We start from the raw sequence: 24,431 nt of genomic DNA on the forward strand, positions 1-24,431 counted from the left end.
TACGAGATGCACTAGTTGCAACTGATTATATGTTGCAATGTACACAGCAACAGATAGTCAGCTACACCGATATCACTAAAGCAAATACAGCCTTTCAGTGTTATTTGTATAGTAAAATATTATGATACATTGTTTAGAAGAAAAACTGTGGTTTTTATATATTAGCCACAGGAATTCCATACGTTAGTTTGAAGCACCTTATATGTCATTTAAGAAGTATTTATCCTTTTTTACATTATAAAAATAGCTCTACAAAGAATTTTTAGCATGCAGTTTCATTATTTTCACTGGGCTTATGATAAGTGGGAATAGTGTCACTGATTTTCCTTTTGTTCAAAAGTGTCTCTGTACGGAAAGTATTGCGAAACACAATACAGTAGGTTTCACTTCAAACGCTTATCAAACATTGAGGGAAAAAAACCCTTGGCTTCGCTTATCGTTCGCTTTTTTTCAGAATTACTAGTCAGGTAGCTTATCAGTTATCTTGAACACGCTATGAGCGATACAGATGCTATAATATTAAGTTGACACAGAAGTCCTCGAAATTTTGACGTTATCAGACACGCCCTGCACAAGATACGTAGATAAAGAGCAGGCGGACTTCCAGCGCCAACTCATTTTCAACTTCATTTCCAAACGTGAAGGCAGAGTACTAAACATTTAGAATATTTCAGAACGATGGCCTCAGTTTGGGTAATTTCCCTTTTATCGTTGTTCTTCGCTTTTGCGTCATGCGCTCCCATAACTTGCCCGACTATGGAAGACTTAAATCCGTGTTCTTGTAAACGAGTAGCATATGGTCTCCACGTCATTTGCGCCAATTTTAATTCTAGCTCTACTCTTTTGAAAGTCTTTAGAATCTTACGCGACTATCGAGTCAATAACGTCCTACTCCATGGCTTGTACATCACTGACGTGCTACCGAGTAATTTATTTGAGGGCCTGCAAATCAAACAACTGAGAGTGGAGAAATCCAAGTTGAAATTTTCACAGCTGGCCTTCACAGGTTTAGACGATTCTCTGAATGTCTTGAACGTTGCGCAGCATTCCATGATAAAAAGCAAAGAAGGTTTCTCTTTGGCCCGCCTTACAAAACTCGCGGAATTGAATGTCCAGTCGAATCACTTGGTGAAGATCAGAGACACATGGTTGAACGAAAAAACTCCTAATGTTAATACGATTATTTTAGACGACAATGATATTACGGAAGTCGAAAGTTTTGCCTTTTCCAAGCTCCCACAATTGAAGACAATATCTATGGCTGACAACCGAATTAAGACTGTTAAAAGGTCGATGTTCCCACGCCCTGCACAATTTCTTTTTAGGATGGATCTAAGGTAAAAACAAATTTCATTTTTAATTATCTAAGGCTGCGTTGTACTTCTTGTAAACCTTTAGAAATTAAATGACAGTTTTAAAATTCTTCATGTTTAAGACTTCTAAAATGAAATCTTTGTAGAGGAAAAATGTGTATTGTTTTCAAGGAATAATAAATCTTTAATGTCAAATTCACTTGTCATTGCAAACTGTAGGAAGGAAAATTTAATATTGTTACTGAAGATGCTTCTAATTATATAATATTTTAATTGTATTTTTTCGGCAAAAAAAATTAATTAGGTGAAGAGTCACAATTTACTGTAGCAAAACACTTTTTCTTTACACAAGCTGCATTCACATGTAATTACAGTTACATTAACAGCACAAATATATGTTAGCTCTGTAATGTAATATGAAGCTATACATAATATTTCATTCAATATTTATAAAGCAAATTGCCATTAAAAAACCCTTTTTTTCTCAAAGCAATTAATTGTTAAAGAAACTTTTGAAGCATTTATCTTCCGAAGAATAAATCCCCTTTATTGATCTTACTAAAATACAGCCCCTGTAAAGATTAATTATAGAAATCGTATTAAAGCTAAATACACCTCATTTGCATAAACGTATATTAAAATAAATTTAACGATATTTCTCAAAGGAAAACTAAAATATTCAAATAGAAATATCAACTACGGAAATTATAAAAAAAGTTATGAGTGCAAGCCTGTAGACATTTTCCTGACATAAATGTATTTTAAATTAAGATGAATATCATTCCAAAATAGAGCTTCTTTCATTTCAGTCATAATATAATTGAAGAATTGCCACCCGACTTTTTCTTTGAAATGCCTTCGTTGACTGAAGTGATATTTTCTGGAAACGAATTACAAACATTGCCACAAGCTACTTGGACGCCGGTGTGGGAAAACCTGAATCAAGTATTCCTGTATAGTAAGTATTGTAGCTGATTTAAGAAAATATTTATTTTGCATTTAGATTATAACATCTACGTGAAACTGAATTTCATATTATATTCCTTAATTCCGAAGTTATTTTATGAAGGTTTGAATTTTTTTACTAATTAGTTCAGAATTTATAAAATACATGATCAGAAGTAATATTTTTTTTCTCTTTCCAAATGTATGCGTTACTAGTGTTACACAACGAGCATGCAAACGCCGAAAATTTGTATTTCACATTTATGTAACATTTTGTGAAAAATATATGAAATCTTATATATAAACAATTCTAAATCAAGTTACTTTGAAAGCTGCTTAAAAGCACTTTAGTTCGCTAGATTTAGGTGCCTCAGAATAAGAATGAAACTCATTTCTTTGGTCTTTAAAGTAATCTGTCTTTTCTTAGCAGATTTTTAACAACATTGTTATAGCTTTCATTAGAAATCATTTTAATATTTTAAAGAATGCCGGATTATTTCAAGTGTATTTTTCTAATACCTTTCAATGTGTATATGAAAATATAAATCTATTTAATAGTTATACTTAAACGGCAAATTAAAAATTACTTTACAACAGGTTTCGAAAGAAAATTGCACTGATTGCAGACTTATAATTTATTGATATATCATAATGTGAGTTAAACTTACTATCTTTAAATATTAAAATATCCTTTTAGCAAATTTATATTGTAAACTATAAAAAGATAATCTTAACGAGATGCATTTCGGTTCACTTTCATAGCTCAGAACGCAGTGAAAATTTGATTCTATATATGTATATATATATATATTACTTTACCTCCTTACTGGCAAAATGTTTTGAATACAGCGATAGCCTTATGCATTATTTTGTGTGCATATATGGAGAATGTAAGTATTAGCGAGCTTCTTTCTATGAAAATATCTCTCTCTAGTCACATAATTCTTTATTTTTCCTAACATTTTTTTCATGATATAATAGCGGGATTTGTAATTGAATGTTTTTCTTTTGTTGAAAGAGTAAATTTCCAAAATTTAAAGAATTAAAATATTTTGTGATAGCATATCATGTTCTTCCTCCATCAAATGTTTTAAGCAAATGATTCAATTCATTTCATATTATATGCATCTAAGTAAATATAGGATTTGTGTAAAATAAACACTGATATATATGTGTGTGTTATGCGCAATATTTTAATATTACCTGGTAACTAAACATATCGTGAAAGCCCTGTTATACATTATTACATTTCGTTAATAGTAATTAATAAGCAGTTAATTCAGGCACATAAATATATTCTTAAAAAGTAAATTTTAAAATTCAAACGTTTATCGTTATGTGTAAGTAAACTCTCTGAATATCAAATTTCTTTCTTTAAATATATTTGAACAATATGCAGAATTAATGATTATGAATACTCGATTGTCAATAAATATTTTATAACAGGCGAAGTGCCGTGGAATGTTTTATTATGGGGGTGTATCATGTGCCTCATAAAACAGTCTTGCATTTAAGAGGTATAAGCAACCCCTATACCGACAATGTTAAATTGGCCATTTTCGATGTACCTTTTCTCAAAATCTGCTGTACATACATGCTTGAAATTTTTTTGTGTACTTAAGGTATACCTATATTATTATACTGAAATGAGCTTTTGAAACATTTTGAATTTTAGAGTAATTTACAGAATATTTTGTTAGGCATAGTGAAATTTAGCACTTTTTTCACACAAACAAAATTAAAAACATTTTTATCAGTTATCACAAAGTCATAAGTTTCATTATCATAAGTTTATCATAAAACGCTCATTTCAGTAAATATTAGGAAAGCTAATAAATAAGCCGTAAAAATGTTAGACAAAAATGTGAGCGGTAGTTCCTGAGAAAAGATACATCGAGTATAAAAAAAATCACGTTTGGAGAATACAAAAAAAAAAAATAAATAAATAAATAAATAAACGCGTTTACATAAAACGCGTTTTTATGTAAAAATCCTCATTTAAAAAAGTATTGGATTAATTATTAAAATTAGATTTTTACAGTGCTAATTTTCATAGAGATTAAAGAATGGTATTTTTAGAAAGATAAAATTGTAGAGAATTTGAAAATGCAAAAATCCGAAATCAAAATTTTTTGAAGATTTTTGGGTTCCAACAGCCCTTAAATAAAATTTAAGTATTATTTCAAAATAAAGTTTCATTACAGTTCGGGGGGGCATTAAGACAAAACTTAATGGAAATGAAATTAATTACCTAAAAATGCTTTTAATGCTTCAAAGCTTATGCAGATCTACATAATGTTGAGGTAATAGCAAAGGACAGCATTACTAAGGAAATATTTCTGAAAATAGTTTTCGCTTTTATTAAGTTATGATAGTTTCCAGTTATATTTAATGCGAATGACATAGATGGTTTGCGGAGGTTTTCAAAGAACTTAGAACACTCGACAGACATACAGGTCTTTTTTTGCTCGGAGATAAACTAAATCAGAGCTGTAAATGTAAATCCAGATTGATTTACAGCGGCATAATTCATGAGAGGTCGGAAGTTTTAGCTTATGATGTCAAAGGTTTCGAAACAACTGTTAGGCTATTTGATTTATTGGTAACAGGTCTAGAAAAATATCAGACGTAATTCCAGTATTCTCTTTCCCTCGATTTCTAGCTGCTTTATTACGACAGAAATTCATTTTGAGCCATAAAAATAAATTATCTGAATTTTGATTTAAGAAATATAAGCAAAGATTTATACATAAATATTAACTTTCCAAAATTAAAGGAGTTTTAAAATTTTGCGGTAGCATATTACGTTCTTCTCCCCTCAAACCTTTTAAGCAAGTGGGTTATAAATATCCTTCACTTTTTTTATAATTGACATTCTTAGGTATTAAAGCATTTGAAATGCAAACCATAATATGAGAGACATGTACATAACATATCAGTTGTTTATAATTAAGATCTAAATCTTAGTTCAATCAGTTTTCATCGAAACGTTTCGGATAACGAATGAAAGGTGACTACAGTTTCTTCCAAATAAATTTATGTTGACAGTTATGCGAAAGGATCCACCTTAAATGAAATTGACTTCCAGGAAACGCTTCTGTAGAAATTCCCTCATTCGTTTTGTGCATGGGTAAAACTCCTTGCAGTCAGACTGTTTAGTTCCATTAGAAATCCTTGAAGTTTGCCAGAATTAACGGTGCCATTGGTCACTGATAAGGAATTTAAGAACTTGACCACTAGTAAAATTAATTAGTAACGTAGAAAATAGCTTATAGAGTTTGATTTTAGTCTTTTAAACTAGCATCAAACTCCTGTAACGAATTGTCGCTTAATAGTAATATTAGTAATCATGTAATAGCAGAGTCTTCAAAAGGTTTAAAGAAGCGTTTTTATTAACCCATATTGGACCGCTCTCAAAACGTTTCGCAGGAAAAATATAACCCTTTACAGAGGTCAATAAGAGGAAGTCAGATATGTAAAAAAACTTTTCAGATATTATTTTGATTTTATTACGTTACAAGCTCAGTGCTGTTAATGTCAAAGTGAGGAAATTCATGCAAGCACGGGTAAACGGAAGGACTAACCATGTTATAGGCTGCCCTAGTAATAGGACAACGTTCCAATAAACTATTAAATTTTACAAAATCTTGCTTACTTACTGAAGAGGCAATTAGCTACATAATTTGCAAATAGTTATTGGTTTTTTTCTTGCATGTTTTTAACTGAAATCTTCTCTGTCGGTCCTTGGGATTTTTTAGAAGTGTTCGCTGCCAAGACGGAGGAGCTCTTTATTATTTTGCAGCGAACTGCGTTGCCTGATGTTGTTCCTAGGTACCACATCCCCTAAAAAACTTATGGATTTTCGAAATGTTAAAAATGTCCTATGTTTTCTCCGGGCAAACCAATTTGTAAATTTTCCATGGTGCGATGACAGTTGTTTCAAATAATTCAAGGAAAGAAGCTACAGGGGTTGGACAAAAATATGGAAACACCTTTAAAAAAACATGTTTCTTTGCTTAATATGGTGTAGGAAACCCGTTGGCATCCAAAACAGCTTGCAATCTTCTCGGAATGGATAAATACAGTTCCTGTATGTTTGCCAAGGGAATATTATACCATTCTTCCTGCAAAACGGTGGCAAGTTCAGATAACGATGTTGGCGGTGGATAACGAGAACGCACTTTCCGTTCCAATGTAGACCACAAAGGTTGGATAATATTCAGGTCTGGTGACTGTGGTGGCCAGGGGAGATGGGACAACTCATCCTCGTGCTCAGAAAATCAGTCCTGGACAATGTGAGCTGTGTGAACAGGGGCTTTGTCGTCTTGGAAGACACCATCGCCATCGGGGAACAAAGTTTGTACCATGGGATGAACTTGAACGGCCAAAATGTTCACATAAGTCTTGGCAGTCATGTGCCCTGACACAGTTTTCATGGGTCTAGCAGAGAACCACGATATGGCTGCCCAAACCATAACAGAACCCCCGCCATGTTTCACTCTTGGCAACAAGCAGTCTGTATTATAGGCTTGAGATGGCGTTCTCCAGACGTAAACTCGGCCAGAAGGGGGAAACAATGTGAAAGAAGACTCGTCAGACCATATTACTCGCTTCCACTGCTCTATAGTCCAAACTTTATGACTTAAACACCACCTTTTCCTGTTACGGGCATTAGCATCACTGATGAGTGGCTTCTCAATTGCAGCACGGCCAGCAATTCCCTGTTTATGAAGCTCCCTTCTAATTGTTTTGGTACTCACAGGGTTCGGTAACACAACATTCATTTCAGCAGTAACTTTTGCAGCTGTGGTCTTCTTATTTTTCGTCACAATTGCCCTTAATGATCGTCTGTCACGATCACTCAGGACACACTTTCGTCCGCGCTGTGATTTAGCAGATGATGTTTTTCCGCTTTTCAAATATGCGGAATAAATCTTCGATACAGTACCTCTTGAAACACTAAACACCTCGGCTACCTTGCTGAATAAAGCTCAGAGACAATAATAATTATTTCAGGCTCATCAATTTTTTTATCATAGAGAGAATTTACATAGTCAATAACCTCTTGAGCTGTTAAAAATTTTCATTCCATATTTTAGATATTGATCTCTCAAAGACAACTAAAATTTTCACTCAAGTAATAAACAGGGAAGTAACTGATCTACTTTAGAAAAAAGTACTAGAGATTATTTATCCTAAAAGAACGAGCGCATATTCAGTTCCGTAGAAAGGTTTCTCTGACATCACAGCTTTGAATGCTCACAAGGGAATCACTAGGATCCGAAGTCAAAACGAAACTTTCCAGGCTAATTTCTATTTAGAATGTTTATTTGTTTTATACAAAAGTAACACCTGCTTCTACTATTGCCACGGTTGTAAAGTAATACAAAGGAAACAGAAAATTTCAGAATATTCTATTCCCTAATCCTTCCATATGTCACACTAATGTATGAATAGTTATTTTTTAAAATTGGTTTAAAGGAATGTCATCTATGAATCGGGTTGAGTGACGAGAGAAAACAAATGTGGAAATCGGACTGTTGTCCTGTTTACAGGGCACATACAAAATAAAAATAAAAGACAATTTTATTCATGAATATTTTTATTTCTACAAAAAGTACTATACTATCAGAATATATAGATTTGTTGTGGAAAAATATAGATTTTTATCTTATGTAGCAGTAACAATCCCATTCAAATTTAAAATTAAACCTGGTAGTCAATGACTACGTAATTGATTTAAAGCGAAATTGTCTCAAAATTTCTCACTGGCATAACAATTTAAATGTTGGCAGCAATAACGCAAAGTCGAAGAATTACAATCTTATCAGAGCTGCCGAACTTAGGAATGTGGCCTCGATAGGCAGACAAACGCTTACAATTCAAAATCATTACCTTAAGGGGACTCGTACACCTTAAAACCCATAAGATGTTCGAATAGGTGACTGTTTCAAGAATTGGAATAACTTATTTATTTGAAAAGCAATTACTACCAACTTTTTACAGCTGAATGCATAATATAGCTGCTTTCTGAAATAGTAATCAGAAATTTCGTGTTGCCACAAATATTTTTATAATTTAATCCGCTTTGTGACAACATTTTTCGTCATGTTTCCAACTTGCGCGCACAGTTTAAAACATTTTGTTTCATAATTTAATTCCATATTTAATATATAGCTTTTATAACATTTGGAAACTACTGAAAACCTAAAATTCTAAAAATTTCATGTTAAATTTTTATTTTATGTTGAGTTGAGTTTATAAAACGTATTTTATTAAAAAAAATTTTAATGTTTTCGTCCATAAAATTTTTCAATATTAAAATATTCATCGGATTGTTGGTTCAGTTAGAAAATAGTGCCCATATAAAGCATTCCATAAAATTTCAAGTACGTACCATTGGCCATTTTTAAAATATCATGCGCGCAATGTGGAAGCATGGCGAAATATTTTGTTACAAAGAAGATTAAATTACAAAAATATTTGTGGCAACACAAACTTTCTGGTTACTAGTTTCCAAAGCAGCTACATTATGTAGTCAGCTGTAAAAAGTTGGAAGTAGTTGCTTTTAAAATAAATAAAATATTCCAATTCTTGCAACTCTCACATATTCGAAGATCATGAGGGGTTTAAGGTGTATGAGTCCCCTTAAATACTTTCTAATTTATTTGTATTCTGGTAAGGATACAGAAAGGAGAAGTGATAGTAAAGCTGGCATTATAAATAACTAGTTACTAAAAAGAGCTATTCCTACAAGCTTTTAAAATAAAACTGAAAAGGGTGCTGGAGATTTTGCAACAAAAATATTTCTCCTTTTCTTTTAGCCAAAAACAGCTATTAGTCTCGAAATGTAATTTTACGTTGGTTCACTATAAACGTCGTATCACTTTTCCAATTATTTTCAAACTATCAATTACAAATTATTTTTAAAATAATATAGCCCTGTAATAATTTTAAAGCAATTAAATAATGAAGAAACTGCATATATGTATGAATGTATGTTCCTTGCATTGTGAAAGAATAGTGGCAACCAGAGCATCAAATTTTTAATAACGTAATCCTCCATTCAAACATTTGCGCTGGAACTCGAGTTTTGAATATCAAATTTGTTTTTTATTTATTTATTTCATAGTTTGTAAAACTTCCATTACATTTCTTTCCCATAACAAGAAAATCAGTTTCATATTCTCAGAGGTCGCTAGAAAATTAGAAATAATCCTTGTGGAAAGGCAACTAAAAATTTCTTGCTTTCCGCAGTTTCGTAATTCAGATTTATACAGAACTAAAGAAAATAATATTAGATTACAAATTCAATAGAATTCTTAAACTGGTTTATCCGAGTTCTTGTATTAAATTTCCTAATTTTTACAATTTAATTTTCTTACTATATCTGCATGTCGGTATAGTCAATGTTGTATTGAATATTGCAGAGAAAGTAAAAAGTTTCGTTTTATATAAGAAATAAAAATATGAAATATTTTCCTTTTTTACTGCAAGCAAAAGAAGCGAAAGGGAAAAGATCTAATTTCTGTTATATATTTTAAAAGTCTGCAGCACAGCTAGATTAATTTTACAGCATTCTTTATAACCTTTTTGCGAAACAGAGTTTATTTGGTTTCTCCAAGCCAGTTTTCCTTCTCATATAGTATCCCCCAAACTAATTAAACTGCATGAGAATATTAATTTAAAAAAGCAGCTGAATATCTGGACATTTTTTTTTTCTGGAACATTCGCTTTCTCACATAATCAACGAACGGCATTACATGTAATCGATAATATTGCGTGAGATCTAGAGCGAATGTGTAACTGAGAGACACGTGTTCAGAAGTATGTATCTGTTACGAGTACTTAAAGGTCGTAAAAGATAAAAAGTATCGTCACAGACTGAAACAACATTTTCTCTACTTCTTTCTTTTACTTTTCTCTGTGCCTAAATTACAGCTGACTGCTAACGGATGACGTTTCTCACGATCTTTATTCTTTTCTAAAGTGAAAAAATTTAAAAACGTGAAACTTTTTTGATAAGAAAATGATATCAGATGCAGAAATTCTTACACTACTGACATATTTTCATTCTTACCTGTCACTAGTTTACCATCATAAACGTATTATTTTTAACCCAAAAGTATTAGTATAGAAATAGGATTTTCCTTGTATTGCTTCAGTATGCATATACTGAACCAATACAAGCATGCATTGGTTCAGTATTACAGTTTGTTGTCATTTATTTAAATAACAAATTTTCAGGGTGCCCTTTAAAATCGAGCTATATAAAATCTAACATTATTAACCTATAAGGGTCGTCACTTCTGAATGGGATATTAATCTTGAAACGACATTTTGCGTTGAATTACTATAAGCCGTGTAACACTTTTCAAAGTGATGCCACAAAATATTATCGACCTGTGTTATTTTTAAAATAATGTAAATAATGAAGAATCTACATGTTCTTCGCTTTGTGAAGAAACGACGGTACCTTGATCCATCAGACTTTGAATAACGTAGTCCTCCACCAAACATATGCACCTGGAATTCCGAATTTTGGATTTCGAATTTGTTTTATTATTTGTTTCATATTTTGTAAAACTGTAATGAATTTTTGGTTAACAAACTCAAAAATGTGAAAGCGAGCATTGGCAATACTGTACGATATAAAATATTTTTATCTCTAGCGCGCGAGATAATTTATCAGAATTTCTATAGACACCCTGTTTTTAAATATTCTGTGATTCTGCTGTTTTGAACTGGCGAGAGTGCGAGGAACACGATATTTAATTAATAAATTTAACACACAAAATGAAAAAGGTTAATAATAAAAAGACAAAAATACGTTTCGCAAGCCGTCTTTCTAAAACAGAAGATTCGTATGATACACTGAGAACAGACTGAAAAAAAAAAGAAAATATATGCCAACACTGCATTGGGAATTCTAAACATATTCTGCTATACTGATTTTAACTTTTTGTAATTTTGCTGTTGAATTATATATGGCGTAAATGCGAAGAAAATTAGGCTTAATAATAAAGCTAAAAGGACAAAAAAAAATGAAATGGGTTAGTAGAAGTAAGTCCACCAGCAGACTGCGAGCTCAGCGACAGTGTAAAAAAACCTTAACAAACCCTTTTGGTCGACCGCTAAAATCTGAACTCTTTAGGATTTTTTTATTTAATTTACTTTGTTTTCTGTTATTACTTCATTTTCATCTTTTAAATATTTACATTTTCCTTCTTTTTATTTTTAAAATAAAAGTGTTCTTTATTTGTGTCCTCCTGTTTTGATGCCAGAAATATATATTTTGTATGTGAGTCCGTACATATTTAGAAGAAGTATAAAATGCACAAAAATGCACAGAATGTATAAAAAGCGAAAAATATACAAATACTGCTGAAAATTGTAACAAATTCTTTAAATTTTCTCTCTCTTCAGTAATTTAATAATCTGATAATCAGATGTGCATGCATTCCCTGGGCTCAAATAAAATATTTCACAGGAATAAAAACCTTAAATAAATTTTATGGGCGGACTACAGTATAAAATATATTTTGTTGCTTAAATTTTGGACATGAGTATGTACATATTAAACTTCTCATAAATAGTTAAACTGTGTAGAATGTAAGAAAAAAATCCATAGAAAATGAAGTTTGTAAAAAACATGAAACTCCTTTAACCTAAATTTCTAAGATTAGAAGCAAAATGTCATAATATAAATAGTTTTAAAACTGAATAAAATTTTAAAAATATTGAAATACATATCAATTAAATTTAATGTTTTCATGTGGTATTGTATTACAAAGCTTTCATTCTTGCCTATCGGACAAAAGTTTCGAATTTATAGCACTAACTGTGACGAGGTCTAAAACATAATACCATATGCTTACATTTTATCCTTTTGAATTTTTTAATATGCATAACTATTTAAAAAGTTTAATACTAACAAAGTTGTTAATTGATTAACGTTATTCATATTTTTTTATATTGTGCTCTCCCTGTTTTAAATTTCGCCTTAGTTCCGTTATATCATTAGAAAACTACTACGGACCTCTGCTCAATGAAAAACACACTTTAACATGACCTCTGGAAGACGATGTTTTTCGAATTTTAGCATTTCACATTCAAATATTTGGAATAAATATTCAAATGGAATATTTGGAATTCAAACTTATACGCGCAGTTCTCAGCGCAAAATTATCTTCTACAAATTGCACAGCTGTACGCAGCTGTTTTCCCGAAATATTAAGCCAGTTTCCTCAAAAAAGTACTTAATATTTTAGGCAGTTTTGATCATATGAAAATTAATTAATTTGGGAAGGAGAAACAGCATTCATTTCGGCTACGAAAATATTTTTCTAACTGATATATATATATACAAAAGACAAATTAATTTTTCGTGTATTTGAGCCAAAATCAGTCACTTGACAAAATTATCACGTCCAAAAACATACTTTATACTCTTTATTTCTTCAATTAAAACAATGGGTCTATAACCATTCGTTTAAAAATATTTCTTGTAATATATTTTTAAATATCATATATAGCTATAAAGTAATATATCTTAAAATTTGCGTCCATTCAGCAGGAATTATTCCAAAGCAGTTTTTTGCCATTGTAAATTGCAGCATTCTGAACTTAACAAAAAATAGGAAGCAGATCCTTACCAAGTGACGATATCGTAGAAGACGCATCTACATGTGAAAGCCGAAATCACAGCCGAATCATGGAAATTATGGAAATCGTGTGTTCTTCGTTGTTTCCTTCGGAAATACTTAATTAGAATTAAGCTAAACATTTTTATAACTGTCGCATTTTGTTTCGCTCACATTGATCCTCACATTAATACGTAAATCCTGCGTCTTTCTGTATTAAATACGGAATGCTTTAATTCCATGTATTTCATTGTTTCGCCCATCACCATTGTTTTCGATAGAGGAATAATAATTTCCTCAATTTACCTTAAGAAGAGTTGCAAGTATTTTGAATCTACAGAACACTGTCAGTTTCATTTTAACAGATATGATCATACATTTCTAAAACCATAGCTGGAAGTTCTAAGGATGAACACGAATTTGTAAAAGAAAACTATATATTTGGAGCTGGCTATATTTCAACTTCCAAAATAACGTTTTATGTGAGATTTATTTCAGCTGTAGTAGCACTCATTTTCAAATGATGAAACTGTACTCTGTTCAAATATATACACAGAATATGAAATTAATTTTTCTTCGCAGATAACAAAATAGTGTGTGACAAAGAACTGGATTGGTTGAAGAGGTATCGTCAGGTGCATCAGCTGGAAGGTGATTGTGTTGCTCCGAAAGAACAGGACGGCAGAGCTATTAAGGATGTGTATTACAACAGGTAGACTGACAGTGTATAGAATGGATCATTTTCATCTTCTCATTCCATACCTCATCTTGTCAGACTGAATGTAATTATTTGTATATAATGTTCTTCGAAACATCATTTCTAATTATTGTGTTCGATAACTATCATATTTTTGTTCTACTGCTCCATTTTATTTCACGTTGTTTTTATTTTATTCTTTTTACAGTGTTGTAGTTATTTTTATGTAAAGTTTTTATGCTAAATAGGATACAAATGTGTGAGAATCAATGAGAAAGTGCTGACATTCATTTATATATTTAAATAACATGTGGATTGAGTTACACGACGTTTCAAAAAGTGTCGATAGCATTGCATCGGTGTACATACTTTTATAAATAAAATATCTTTATTATGTTTTTGTGGTATGTTTAATAATCATTTCAATAATACTTTTTCTACAAGTAAAACAGACCTACGTGTAAGTTTCTAGCATTACAAGACTGATCTAATTTTCTAAATGCTACATTTTATGAATAAAATTAATAAATGTAAGATAATAAATATTTAAATTATTAAATAATAATTCAATAATAATTTTTATCTCCGTGATTTATTTAAATTTTACATTATTATACTTGCAAGGAACATTTAGCATGCATTAATAATAAGTAATTTAATGTTACCTTAAACTAAAGTATTCTTTTACTCATTTCATTTGTTTCTTTTAAAATCTTCAAAACCCTATTTTTTCAAACCCCTATGCACATAAAGATGTATATTGGCATGAGTGTACATAAATATGTATTATTCCTTTTTTCGGGATATTCATATATATATACTTTTATATATAGTAGTATGTATAGCTTTCCATTCCTTTATGCACGTATAGCACATAAAGGAATAAAATGAATCACATAAAAGTCTTGTGCTGTTTTCAAAGTCTTTGTAGAAATTTTTCAGTTAAATGCTCAAGGGCGTAATCCGAGATGAAAAATTGTTTTCAAGTAGAAACCAAAATCAAAACTCTTAATTGATCTTAATGATTTATTTAATATTTTAAATTGTGTTAGTTGCCTTAGACCATCTAACGAATAAGCACAATATTTTAATAAAGCCCCAGTCGCTGCAACATTGTCGAGAAGAAAAGGCTATAACAGTAAGAGATATCGCCTGTTATGCTGTTATGTACCCTTATTAATTAAAATATAGTCTCAGTTCTGTGGGAGATACTTCTTATTTGCTCCTCCATTCCATACATTAATGTGAATCAGTGCGAGCTTTGATCAAAATTTATTATGTTTCTTACATTGGTATAAAACAATATAACAATTTCATGCGCTAAGAAATTATAAAAGAGGAAATTAGGAGGACAGGAAAGAAACAAAACCGCTGTGCATTAAAATTATAACTTATTTCATCACATGTTTCCTATATAATGTGCCATAATAAATTTTCAGAGACATTTAGACTGTATACACTTGTTCATGATAACGAAGATATTTCTCAGTTATGTGGTTTGTCACGGTATCTGAAGATTATGATTTGTTGGATGCTAGTCAAGATTACATACCATACAGCTTTTAAAATTCTAAGCATGTTAATTCCATATACTCGTATATACATGCAGACAAGTAAAAAAGCTGAAATCTCCTAAATACTTTCTTCTTTACGTTCCAATGATGCCAATTAAATAGTGACCACATTTTCACACGAGTTCCATTATTATGCGTTGTAAATTAAACATTCTCCAAAAAAGTATTTAACCTCAACAATAAAAGTCTAAGCACGGGCTGAAGGAAGGGTAGCACTTGTGCGTCTAAGAAAGAATATTAGGTATCGTCAGTCTTTGCTAACTGCTAGGTTTCCGCCTCGGATGTACTTCCAAGGGACAAATGCAGTGCAAGAGGTCACCCATCCCTTTTCCCTACCGAAAGCCTGGATTCGGCTTGCATGTATTGTGAATCAGTCCTTGCTGTACAGACGCTATACGCCTACAAACCTCCATGCCCTCTCCGGGGTTGGAGCCCAGACCCTTCGGTACTGCAAAGTATCTCGTCTGAACGGGTCATGATAATAGTCGACATTCATGCATATTTTTCCTTTTTACATTTTATTTCATCGAATTAAAAAGATCAGATAATATTTTCGACTACATTTCTATCCGCACATTTGAGCAGACTGTCGACATATATATTATGCAATGAAATGAACCTAATCTGCCATGCTTCCTCGGCGTGTAATGCCATTTTCTCCAGATGATGGAACAAGGCTACAAGGCTTCTGTTTTTCGTTATGTCCATAGCAAATGTTGTCAACACTCCCAGTAGTTAAATAATAATTAATCTCATGGTATCTATCCCTTAATACTATATTTCTTAGGTACTTCCGCTTGACTGTATGTTCTATATTGTATAAGGTATATCTGTACTTTCTGTTGTTCAATAACATATATAGAAAGACCCCGGTGAGCTAGTATTCAGTCAGATTTTCTTTATTTCGGTACTCTATATTCTCAACGAACCAACAGGTAGAATAGATAGATATTTATGGCTTAGGATTCAAACCACATTAGGCGAATCTCGAATATAATGTGGACTAATATAAGAGCACATGAATTTACACCTTCAATATTTGAGTGAAAATGGTTATATTCAAAAGAATTGTGTTTTTTCTTTGCTTTTAAATGCATGATGAATTTCCTTGTAAAATAAGCATACCAGTTACAAGGTATTTCTCCCGCCTTCTTAGCAGCCTTCGTGGTGTAGTGGTCAGCCCACTCAGCGCGTAATTGAGAGGTACGTGGTTCGATTCCCGGCAAAGACGTTTGCTCAGTTTCCATCTTTCTTGCTTTCAAAAAAATACCTAATGTCTCTACACAATAATTAATAAAATCAGCACAATTAGAGGAGCAATGCTAAATCTTCTTATTTTTTGTTTTGATAATTTATGGCCCCGAAGCTTTTTATCTGCAAAGTAAACATCAGAATTTGGCTGAAAAAAATCATTTTTAGGTTTCTCATCCTCAGTTTCAGACATAAATTAGATCATCAGCAAAATTTTCCATGTGTAAGAGGAAGAAGGGTCAATAATAATTTACTTACTAGCTTTAAAATATACTTTGACATGACATCCTTTACAAAACAAAGCATTCCAGAAGGCTTTTACCTTCGTAAATTACTTTACATTAAGAAAGCTTTCACCCATTCCTGATGAAAAACTTGAAGAACAAAAAGTAGCCCTATGGCCTACACTTTAATATCTTTATACTGTTATCAAATTCAGATATGTTTTTAACTGTATCACTTTAATTATTCAATCTAATTTGAAATTAGTATGACTTTAATTATTTAATCCGACTTAAAATTACTTCAAATTAACACTTTTAATCAAGATTAAAACTAATTTCTGGGTTATCCATTCTTTTAAGTTGTTTACAAATTTTAATTACAGAATTAATAATATATGATAGTTTGTTTCCGTTATTTCTTTCCTAATAAAAACCAAATATAGTCTAACTTCTGCAGTGTAATTAGAATATTGATTCATTAAAATATTTTATTTGTTATTTGATTTAAACTGTTATTAAAAATTAATTATATTTAAAATTTATTTATTTATTAGTTATATTTAAAGAAATCGCGGATGCATATTTAAGATATCATATTTTCATATTTTTCGCATTTATTATAAATCTAGAGAGAATAGTTAGTTTTTTTAATATTTGCACAACTACTGAAGATTAGGTTTAATGTATATTAATTATTTTTCCCATTTCTGAGGTCCCATGTACTTTAGCTTTATACACGTGTCTTCAAAAAAAAAGGATGAACGCAGTTTTAAGATGTTATCAGTTTCTTATCTCTAATATTATAAGATCAGAGCTGAAAAGCAAATATTTAAGTAAATAACTCCCATAACAAATAATCTGTCCTTTTGACCTTCGATGATTCGAAATATAAGGACTTCCCATCAGTTTGCTGATATATACTAGGCTTACTACAGCTTTAATTACTCCACACAATATTTCAAAATTCCGGATTGAATTTGAAAGTTTTATCACAATTTATTTTAGTTTGAAAATATTTATTGGCAACATGTTATATTTACATAAACATATTAATTTTTATCCAATTAAATTTTAATTCGAACTTAACCGAAGTATAGAGGTTAAAGCATAAATGTTTGCTTGGTCGTTTAGAAGAAAACAGGCAAAACACGAATGGAGATATATCTTCGTGGAGGAGGTTTTAAGGGAAACTACTTTCTATTCGCTTTACTTAATACAAAATACCATGAAACCCCGAAATAAGCCAAACAGTTTGCCCGAATTCAAAGCCAAAAGAATTAGTTATAATTAAAAATAAGAAGAATTTCTCCTCATCCTCCCCGAAACATTACTTATTGTATACAGAGTATTTTAAATTACACTCGATTTAATTCGTAGAATGACTTCTTCTGTTTTCTCTGTAAACTGTGAAGTACAACTACCAAAGTTTGAGGTTTCGTAATCTCAATGATTAGAAGAAGGAATAGGGGAAAGCAGACTGATATGAGTTTAGGCAATAATAAGCTTGTAAATAAGGATATAAAATAGGAATTAAGTAACTTCCAACCTATGCCATAAATCTGAAGATGACGTCATCAACTGATATCAACCACCAGTAAATTTGATTCCATTTTTATAAAATTAGTTATCATGTCTTCTATTTAGAGATAGTACGTTACAATAATAATAAGAATTGTACATAAAAATTTAATAACATGTATGTTGAAATATTTAAATTATTTTGAAAAGATAAGAAATAGCTACAGTCTTCGAAGTAATATTATCTACAGCTAGGATAAAAAAATTATACCTGTTTCAAGTTACCTAGATGGAATCCTCGAGTGAACAAATGTATTTTCATAGAGTAAAATTATACCTTAAAATTCCTTTTTATGATCTTTCTCTAAGCCTAAGCATAATACTCTAAATAGATTCCTTGCTCAGGAATAACTCGCTTTCCTTCCTCGCTTTCCTATTCCTTGCTAAGAAATAACTCGCTTTCCTCGGAATAACTCGCTTTTGTTCCTCGCTTCCTTAACTCGCTTTCTTTCAAGGTCAAGGTGGCTTAATCCAAACCAATTTATCATTCAAAAATGATTTTCAATTTATGAAAAGCTCTAGAGAAAGAGTAAATCGCATGTGGTGCCCAAAGCAAAGAGCGAATTTCGTCTTACTTTTGTCATACATCATACGTGCAATACACAAGCACAAAATGGTAAATACCTTTGTACCATCTGCATGACATTGATACAAAACTTGCGTTAAAAATATTTTCCTAAAATTTATTTAACCTGGTGTTATCTTGAAATACCCATCCGCTTGAGCGACGTGCCTAAATCGGCATTACAGGCAAATTTTTAGCTCTTAGAATTTTTGTACCCCCTCTGGCCCCTCATACGGTGCTGAAACATTTCAGCACTTCACCAACGAAATTTTACATGAGCCCGATTTTGCTTTTGTCTAATTAGATGATATTTAAACAGAAACCTGTGAAGTATTGAAATATTTCGAACATTTATAGATGGTTTTTCAATGCACTGTATCAATGTTGAAAAATGTGTGTTACGTATAGGAACTTTCATTTTTAACTCAATTATTTAATGAAAGAAGTGTCTAGCCTCTTCCTCGAAGAGTGACACCTATTTTGCAATATCAACGACCCAAGAGCATTACAGAACTATGACAATTTTTAGGTATGAATGAGTTGCTATTATTGTAATATACAGCTTGCAGTTTATGTTCAGATTAGTCTTTATAATTTCGTAACATAGAAATCTGAAATTCTGAAATCTGAAAATTCCGAATTCTTTAATGACATCGACGGTACTTTAATGTATTTTAATGGCACCGACGTGTCCATTAAAGTATAGTATGTTTAAAATGAATCATCCGATTAAAAAAAATCATAACTATTCAGTTTCTAATCCGAATTTTATAATTCGAATAAGCCCACCAGCGGCCGAGCGGTAACGTCGCTGAACACTGGTAGTTCGGTCCGAGGTTCTAATCCCGCGAACGGGCTGGCTGCATGGGCGTTTTCGTGGTTTTCCCCATGTGTAACGTGTATACGAGCCAGTTTCCCTTAGAAAGTCCTCCACGAAGGTATCCTTCTCCTTAGGCAGATAGCCCTAGTGTGCTTTGCTATAATTAAATACACCACACCACCTAATTCGAAAATATATAGGTAGAAAGAGGGAAATCTCGAATTTCATACAGTTGGCGACAAATAGCGCTAAACCTCTTCCTTCGGCCGCTACTTGAGTGTTTGTATAGATGGAAAATGCGTAATAGAAATCGTTTTTCAGTTCTTCGTCTTGAGAAGTTGAGTCTGTAGCAACCTTTCAGCGTGATTTTTGTTGATAATACATTGATGATCAACAACCTACCTCTCAGAGCATTCAACTTTTGCAAACTCTTCATGCAGGTGACAAAGAACGACATGTGGAGTTACATAACTTAATCTTTAAGAATGCGTTACAAGATGGAAATCTTTTAAACACGTTTCGTTAAAGTGACGAGCCTAATTATCATTAAGTCGCAAGGTCAACGGGTGCAAAGTTAAAATATTATTCAGGCTTCGCGCCTGCTTTGAGCACTCTAATTTTTTTTAAGTAAACTTGCCAGTCATCCAAGACAACCGGTGAAGATTGTCTAAAGAAACCTGCTTGCTGTTCAGAACAGGTAGTAACTACCGGTAGGCGGACCACCCATCTGGAACTGAGATCCAACTACAAGCGTTTTAACCGCAACAACTTTAATATACGCTATTTGAGCTGGAATTACCGCGGCTGCTGGCACAAGACCTGCCCTCCAATTGATCCTCGTTAAAGGATTTAGAGTGTACTCATTCCAGTTACGGGGTTTCAAAAGAGTCCCGTTTGTTATTTTTCGTCACTATCTCCCCGTTCTGGCGGCAGTGGTTAATTTGAGAGCCTGCTGCCTTCCTTGGATGTGGTAGCCGATTCTCAGGCTCCCTCTACGGAATCGAATCCTGATTCCCCGTCACCCGTTACGACCCTGGTAGGCGCGTAACCTACCATCGACAGTTGATAAGGCAGACACTTGAAAGATACGTCGCTGGAACGAACCGAAAGTTATATAGAGTCACCACATGATACGGACACGTAGTCCGATTGGTTTTGGTCCAATAAAAGCCCTCGTCCGAAGAGGATCGGAGCTCTGTTGCATGTATTAGCTCTAGAATTGCCTCATTTATCCAAGCAGTAAGGAAGTATGAAGCAGCTTCAGCAATTTCTGTTGTTGTTGTTGTTGTGACTTATCTCACTTGCCTGACAGAGACATCAGCACGAGCCAACGTAATTCATCGTGGTAAGGAGAGGAAGATTGCACATTTCGTTGCCAAGAACTTGAGCACCATGCAGGGTTCGGCTTCTCAGTTACGCCCCCAGTTTTGAAGGAGAGCACCCTGAGGCTCTCCCAGCCCCTATTCCTTTACCGCAGAATTTCGAGAGGACTTTCAGCTCGCCGCATATTTAGAGTGCTCCCGTGTCGCACAGCAGACACTATACACTTACAAACATCCATGTCTTCTTCGGGATTCTAACCTGTGCTCTTCGGTATCGCAGTAGGCTCTCCTAAGCACTATACTGACTAGGCAGCACATCAGTTTCTACAGCAGGAGAAAGACTCGACAAAAGTTAATGTTTTTTTTTTTTTTTTTTTTTTTTTTTTTTTTTTTTTTTTCCGACGTTTCTTGGAAAAGAAGTAAGGCCCCTTCTTTTTCAAAGGGGACACAATTATAGGAATCACATGTCTCGATATACTTGAAAACTAGCTTTTACCACAAATAGAAACTGATTCAGCGAACTTCGTTTTCCAGCAAATGGGCATTACCTCACTGAAGCTTAACTCATACCACGTTCGAGAATTTGTTAACAGTCCTTACTCAACGATGGATTAGCCATTCGGGACCTGATGATTCAGTTAAAATCACTCGCGTCTAAGATCGCTGGATCTCTCAGTGTGGCATTTCTTCTTGGGGGGGGGGGAGGTTATACAAAACTACCACAGCCACATGTGCCATATATATTCCACAGCCATATAAGTGCCCCCACTTGATCCCAGTCATGGAATACAATGTTTTTACAGAAATATGATAAGTTTTTTGCATAACAGTAACGCCAGATAGACTACATAAGATCAATTTGCATTTAGCGTTCCTCGTGTTTAATTTTATTGATAGCATTTCCTGATGTACGTGTTTCGTCGGATGAAGGAACTGCCTGCGCCCCCCCCAACGGATTGCAAAATACATTAATCAAATCAAAATAAAAATCTCAAATAGTTCTTTCTGGATAAATAGACTCTTTGGATCTAAAGAAATTTAAAATGAAGGTGTAGCCTCTTGGAAATCCATTGTGACATATCCATCGGGAAATCTGTTGTTTCATCCTAAAGCCGCACATACATGCTGTGCTTCGGGCAACGCAAAACGTTTCACACCCTTTTATAAAGGTTACGGTGAAGTTAATTACCGAACGATATATGCGGCCAATTATAGTTAGTGACTGACTGAAATAAACGCATATTCCTTGCCAGCGAACTAATACGACCCAAATAGACCCAATAGTCAGGTTATAAGATATTTCTCCCGCGTTCTTATCATGCCTTCGTGGTGTAATAGTCAGCACTCTCAGCGCGTGTTCGAGAGGTTCTTGGTTCGAGTCCTGGAGAGGGCGTTGCTTGTTTTCCACGTCTCCCTGCTTCAAAATAACCCAATGTCTCTACAAGATTCAACGTACACTTGTGCAAATAAACACTTTTACCTCATTTATTTGCAACTTATCGGAATATCGCTATCATAGAATCATACAAATTGCTTAACGCTTTCATATATTATCGATATTATCATATCGATAAATAATATATAATTACTCATTGCTGCATTTTAATTAGCTGTAATTAAACTTTCAAAAACTTACTTTGCAAGACGAGGCAGTTCTAAGTACATTATCTGTATGTAAACTCACTATTTGAGTTTTAACATTATGGGAACAAGCCGTTTTTAAGAAATAATAATGCCTATAACTGTACACCATTACATCATTACTGATGAATTAACGGCTGCATGAGAATGATTTGCGGATTTTAATTGTTTAAACAGTTTAATCTGAACTACTAAATTCAATTAGCTAACAAGTCCTGGTTTAATGAATATTAAAACAAATGTTTTACTATTTTCAGGGCTATAGCTTACAGATGTAGTTAGTAATATGAACATAATAGCATAATCACAATTCACAATATTATTCAATTAACATATCTTGATATTTTATTGAATGAAAAGTTTATTTTTTTCAATCATAACGCCTAAGCAAAAGATCCCACTTCTCCTTTGGGAACGGAATAAAGAGCTTATGAATATATAAACTGGATTGAAGCACTAAACTTCAATCCAGTTTTTCAAATAGAAAACCTGAGAGAATCTTATATCTACAAATAATTAAACTTATGTTTATGCATGCAGTCTTTGTCAAGCCTACCATATCCTGAAATACGGGAAAGCACCAAAAGATCTACATACCAAACACCTAAAAATAACCTTGAATACGCATTTATCTGCAGCATCTTTCACTTTGCATCACAAGATATTTTCTCCCTCCTTTCGGTATGCTTTCGTGGTGTAACTTGAAGCACAAGCGACGCGTATCGAGAGGTTCGCAGTTCGAATTCCGGCGAAAGCATTGCACTTTTTGAAGTCTCCAGCATTCTAAACTTGATGGCTCTACCTTGCCGCCGAAGAAAAAAGGTGGTGGATGATAACTCGTCACTACCCAAATCTGGTGACTGGGTCCCCTCATCCGCAGTAGCCGTTTAAAAGGTGGAGTATATAAGGTATTTTCTACCTCCTTTACGCACGACTTCGTGGAGTTACTGGAAGTACATTCGATGCGGTCGGGAGGCCATGAATTCGAATCCCGATAAAGGCACTGCACATGTTAAACGTCTGCAGCATCAAAAACCTAATGACTCTACAGCATCTTAATGTTTTTCAACATCAATTAAAATCTTTCAAGCAATCACCAGCTAGTTCTGATAACACCTTAGCATTTTTGCAGAAATGTGAGAGCTACAGTTCTTAATCGCCTTATTTAATATGTTAGTGGTCATACCATATATATAACAGCTGGAAACTATCTACTTTGTGTTAAATGATAAATGAGACTTACCCATATGGCAATTCGCTACAGGATTCTTAATTATATTTTGTGATTAAATTATTATTATTTTTTAATTTCCCAAACTATTATAACTCTATAATAATGCAAATCTGGCTTGCGTTTGAAGGGGAAACAAAGCCATTTCATCATGAGTTATAAAAAATAATAATATATATGTATCTCAAATTGAAATTCTTTTTTTTACTGAATTTTTAAGTTACAAGAATGCAACAAAAAGAGGCTGAATTTTCTTAGAACAAATCATCGGTAATAACGAACTATTTTTCTTTTCAAACCCCAGTTCTGTTCCTGGCAAATCTGAAATATTTCAGTTGGAACAAAACTGAATTCATAATCTTTTGAAATCTAGGCGTAAACATTTATCAGGCAGCTACCGCCGTCAACAGAGGTAGAGCGAAAGAGAAATGGTTTTAAAAAATGCGAAAAATTTTTATAAAGACAGCAAAGTGAAGGGAGTGGAAGAAACGAAGGAAATCAAAGAACTTTCCCGAAAGTTTTGAATTTTCTCTTATTCAAATAAGGTATTTTTGACATCTTGAAAGCAAGCTCATATTTTATAGAAGACAGAGTAAATGTGTATGATGATCTGCAGTGAGGAAATTG

The 24,431-nt window shown here is 32.8% G+C and overlaps 1 protein-coding gene across 1 annotated transcript; it reads left to right on the forward strand.

The window, feature by feature from the left end:
* The first annotated feature begins 583 nt into the window (after nt 1–583).
* LOC118201338 (uncharacterized) lies at nt 584–13,996 on the forward strand. The gene is made up of 3 exons (XM_035373432.2): nt 584–1,337; nt 2,123–2,271; nt 13,484–13,996. Exons 1-3 carry the CDS (start codon nt 679–681, stop codon nt 13,615–13,617), a joined length of 942 nt encoding a protein of 313 aa, XP_035229323.1. The 5' UTR covers nt 584–678; the 3' UTR covers nt 13,618–13,996.
* The last annotated feature ends 10,435 nt before the right edge of the window (nt 13,997–24,431 follow it).

The sequence above is a fragment of the Stegodyphus dumicola genome, chromosome 1, assembly GCF_044657685.1.
Source record: "Stegodyphus dumicola isolate Sdum_Otavi_A_Nest chromosome 1, ASM4465768v1".
Classification (NCBI taxonomy): Eukaryota; Metazoa; Arthropoda; class Arachnida; order Araneae; family Eresidae; genus Stegodyphus; species Stegodyphus dumicola.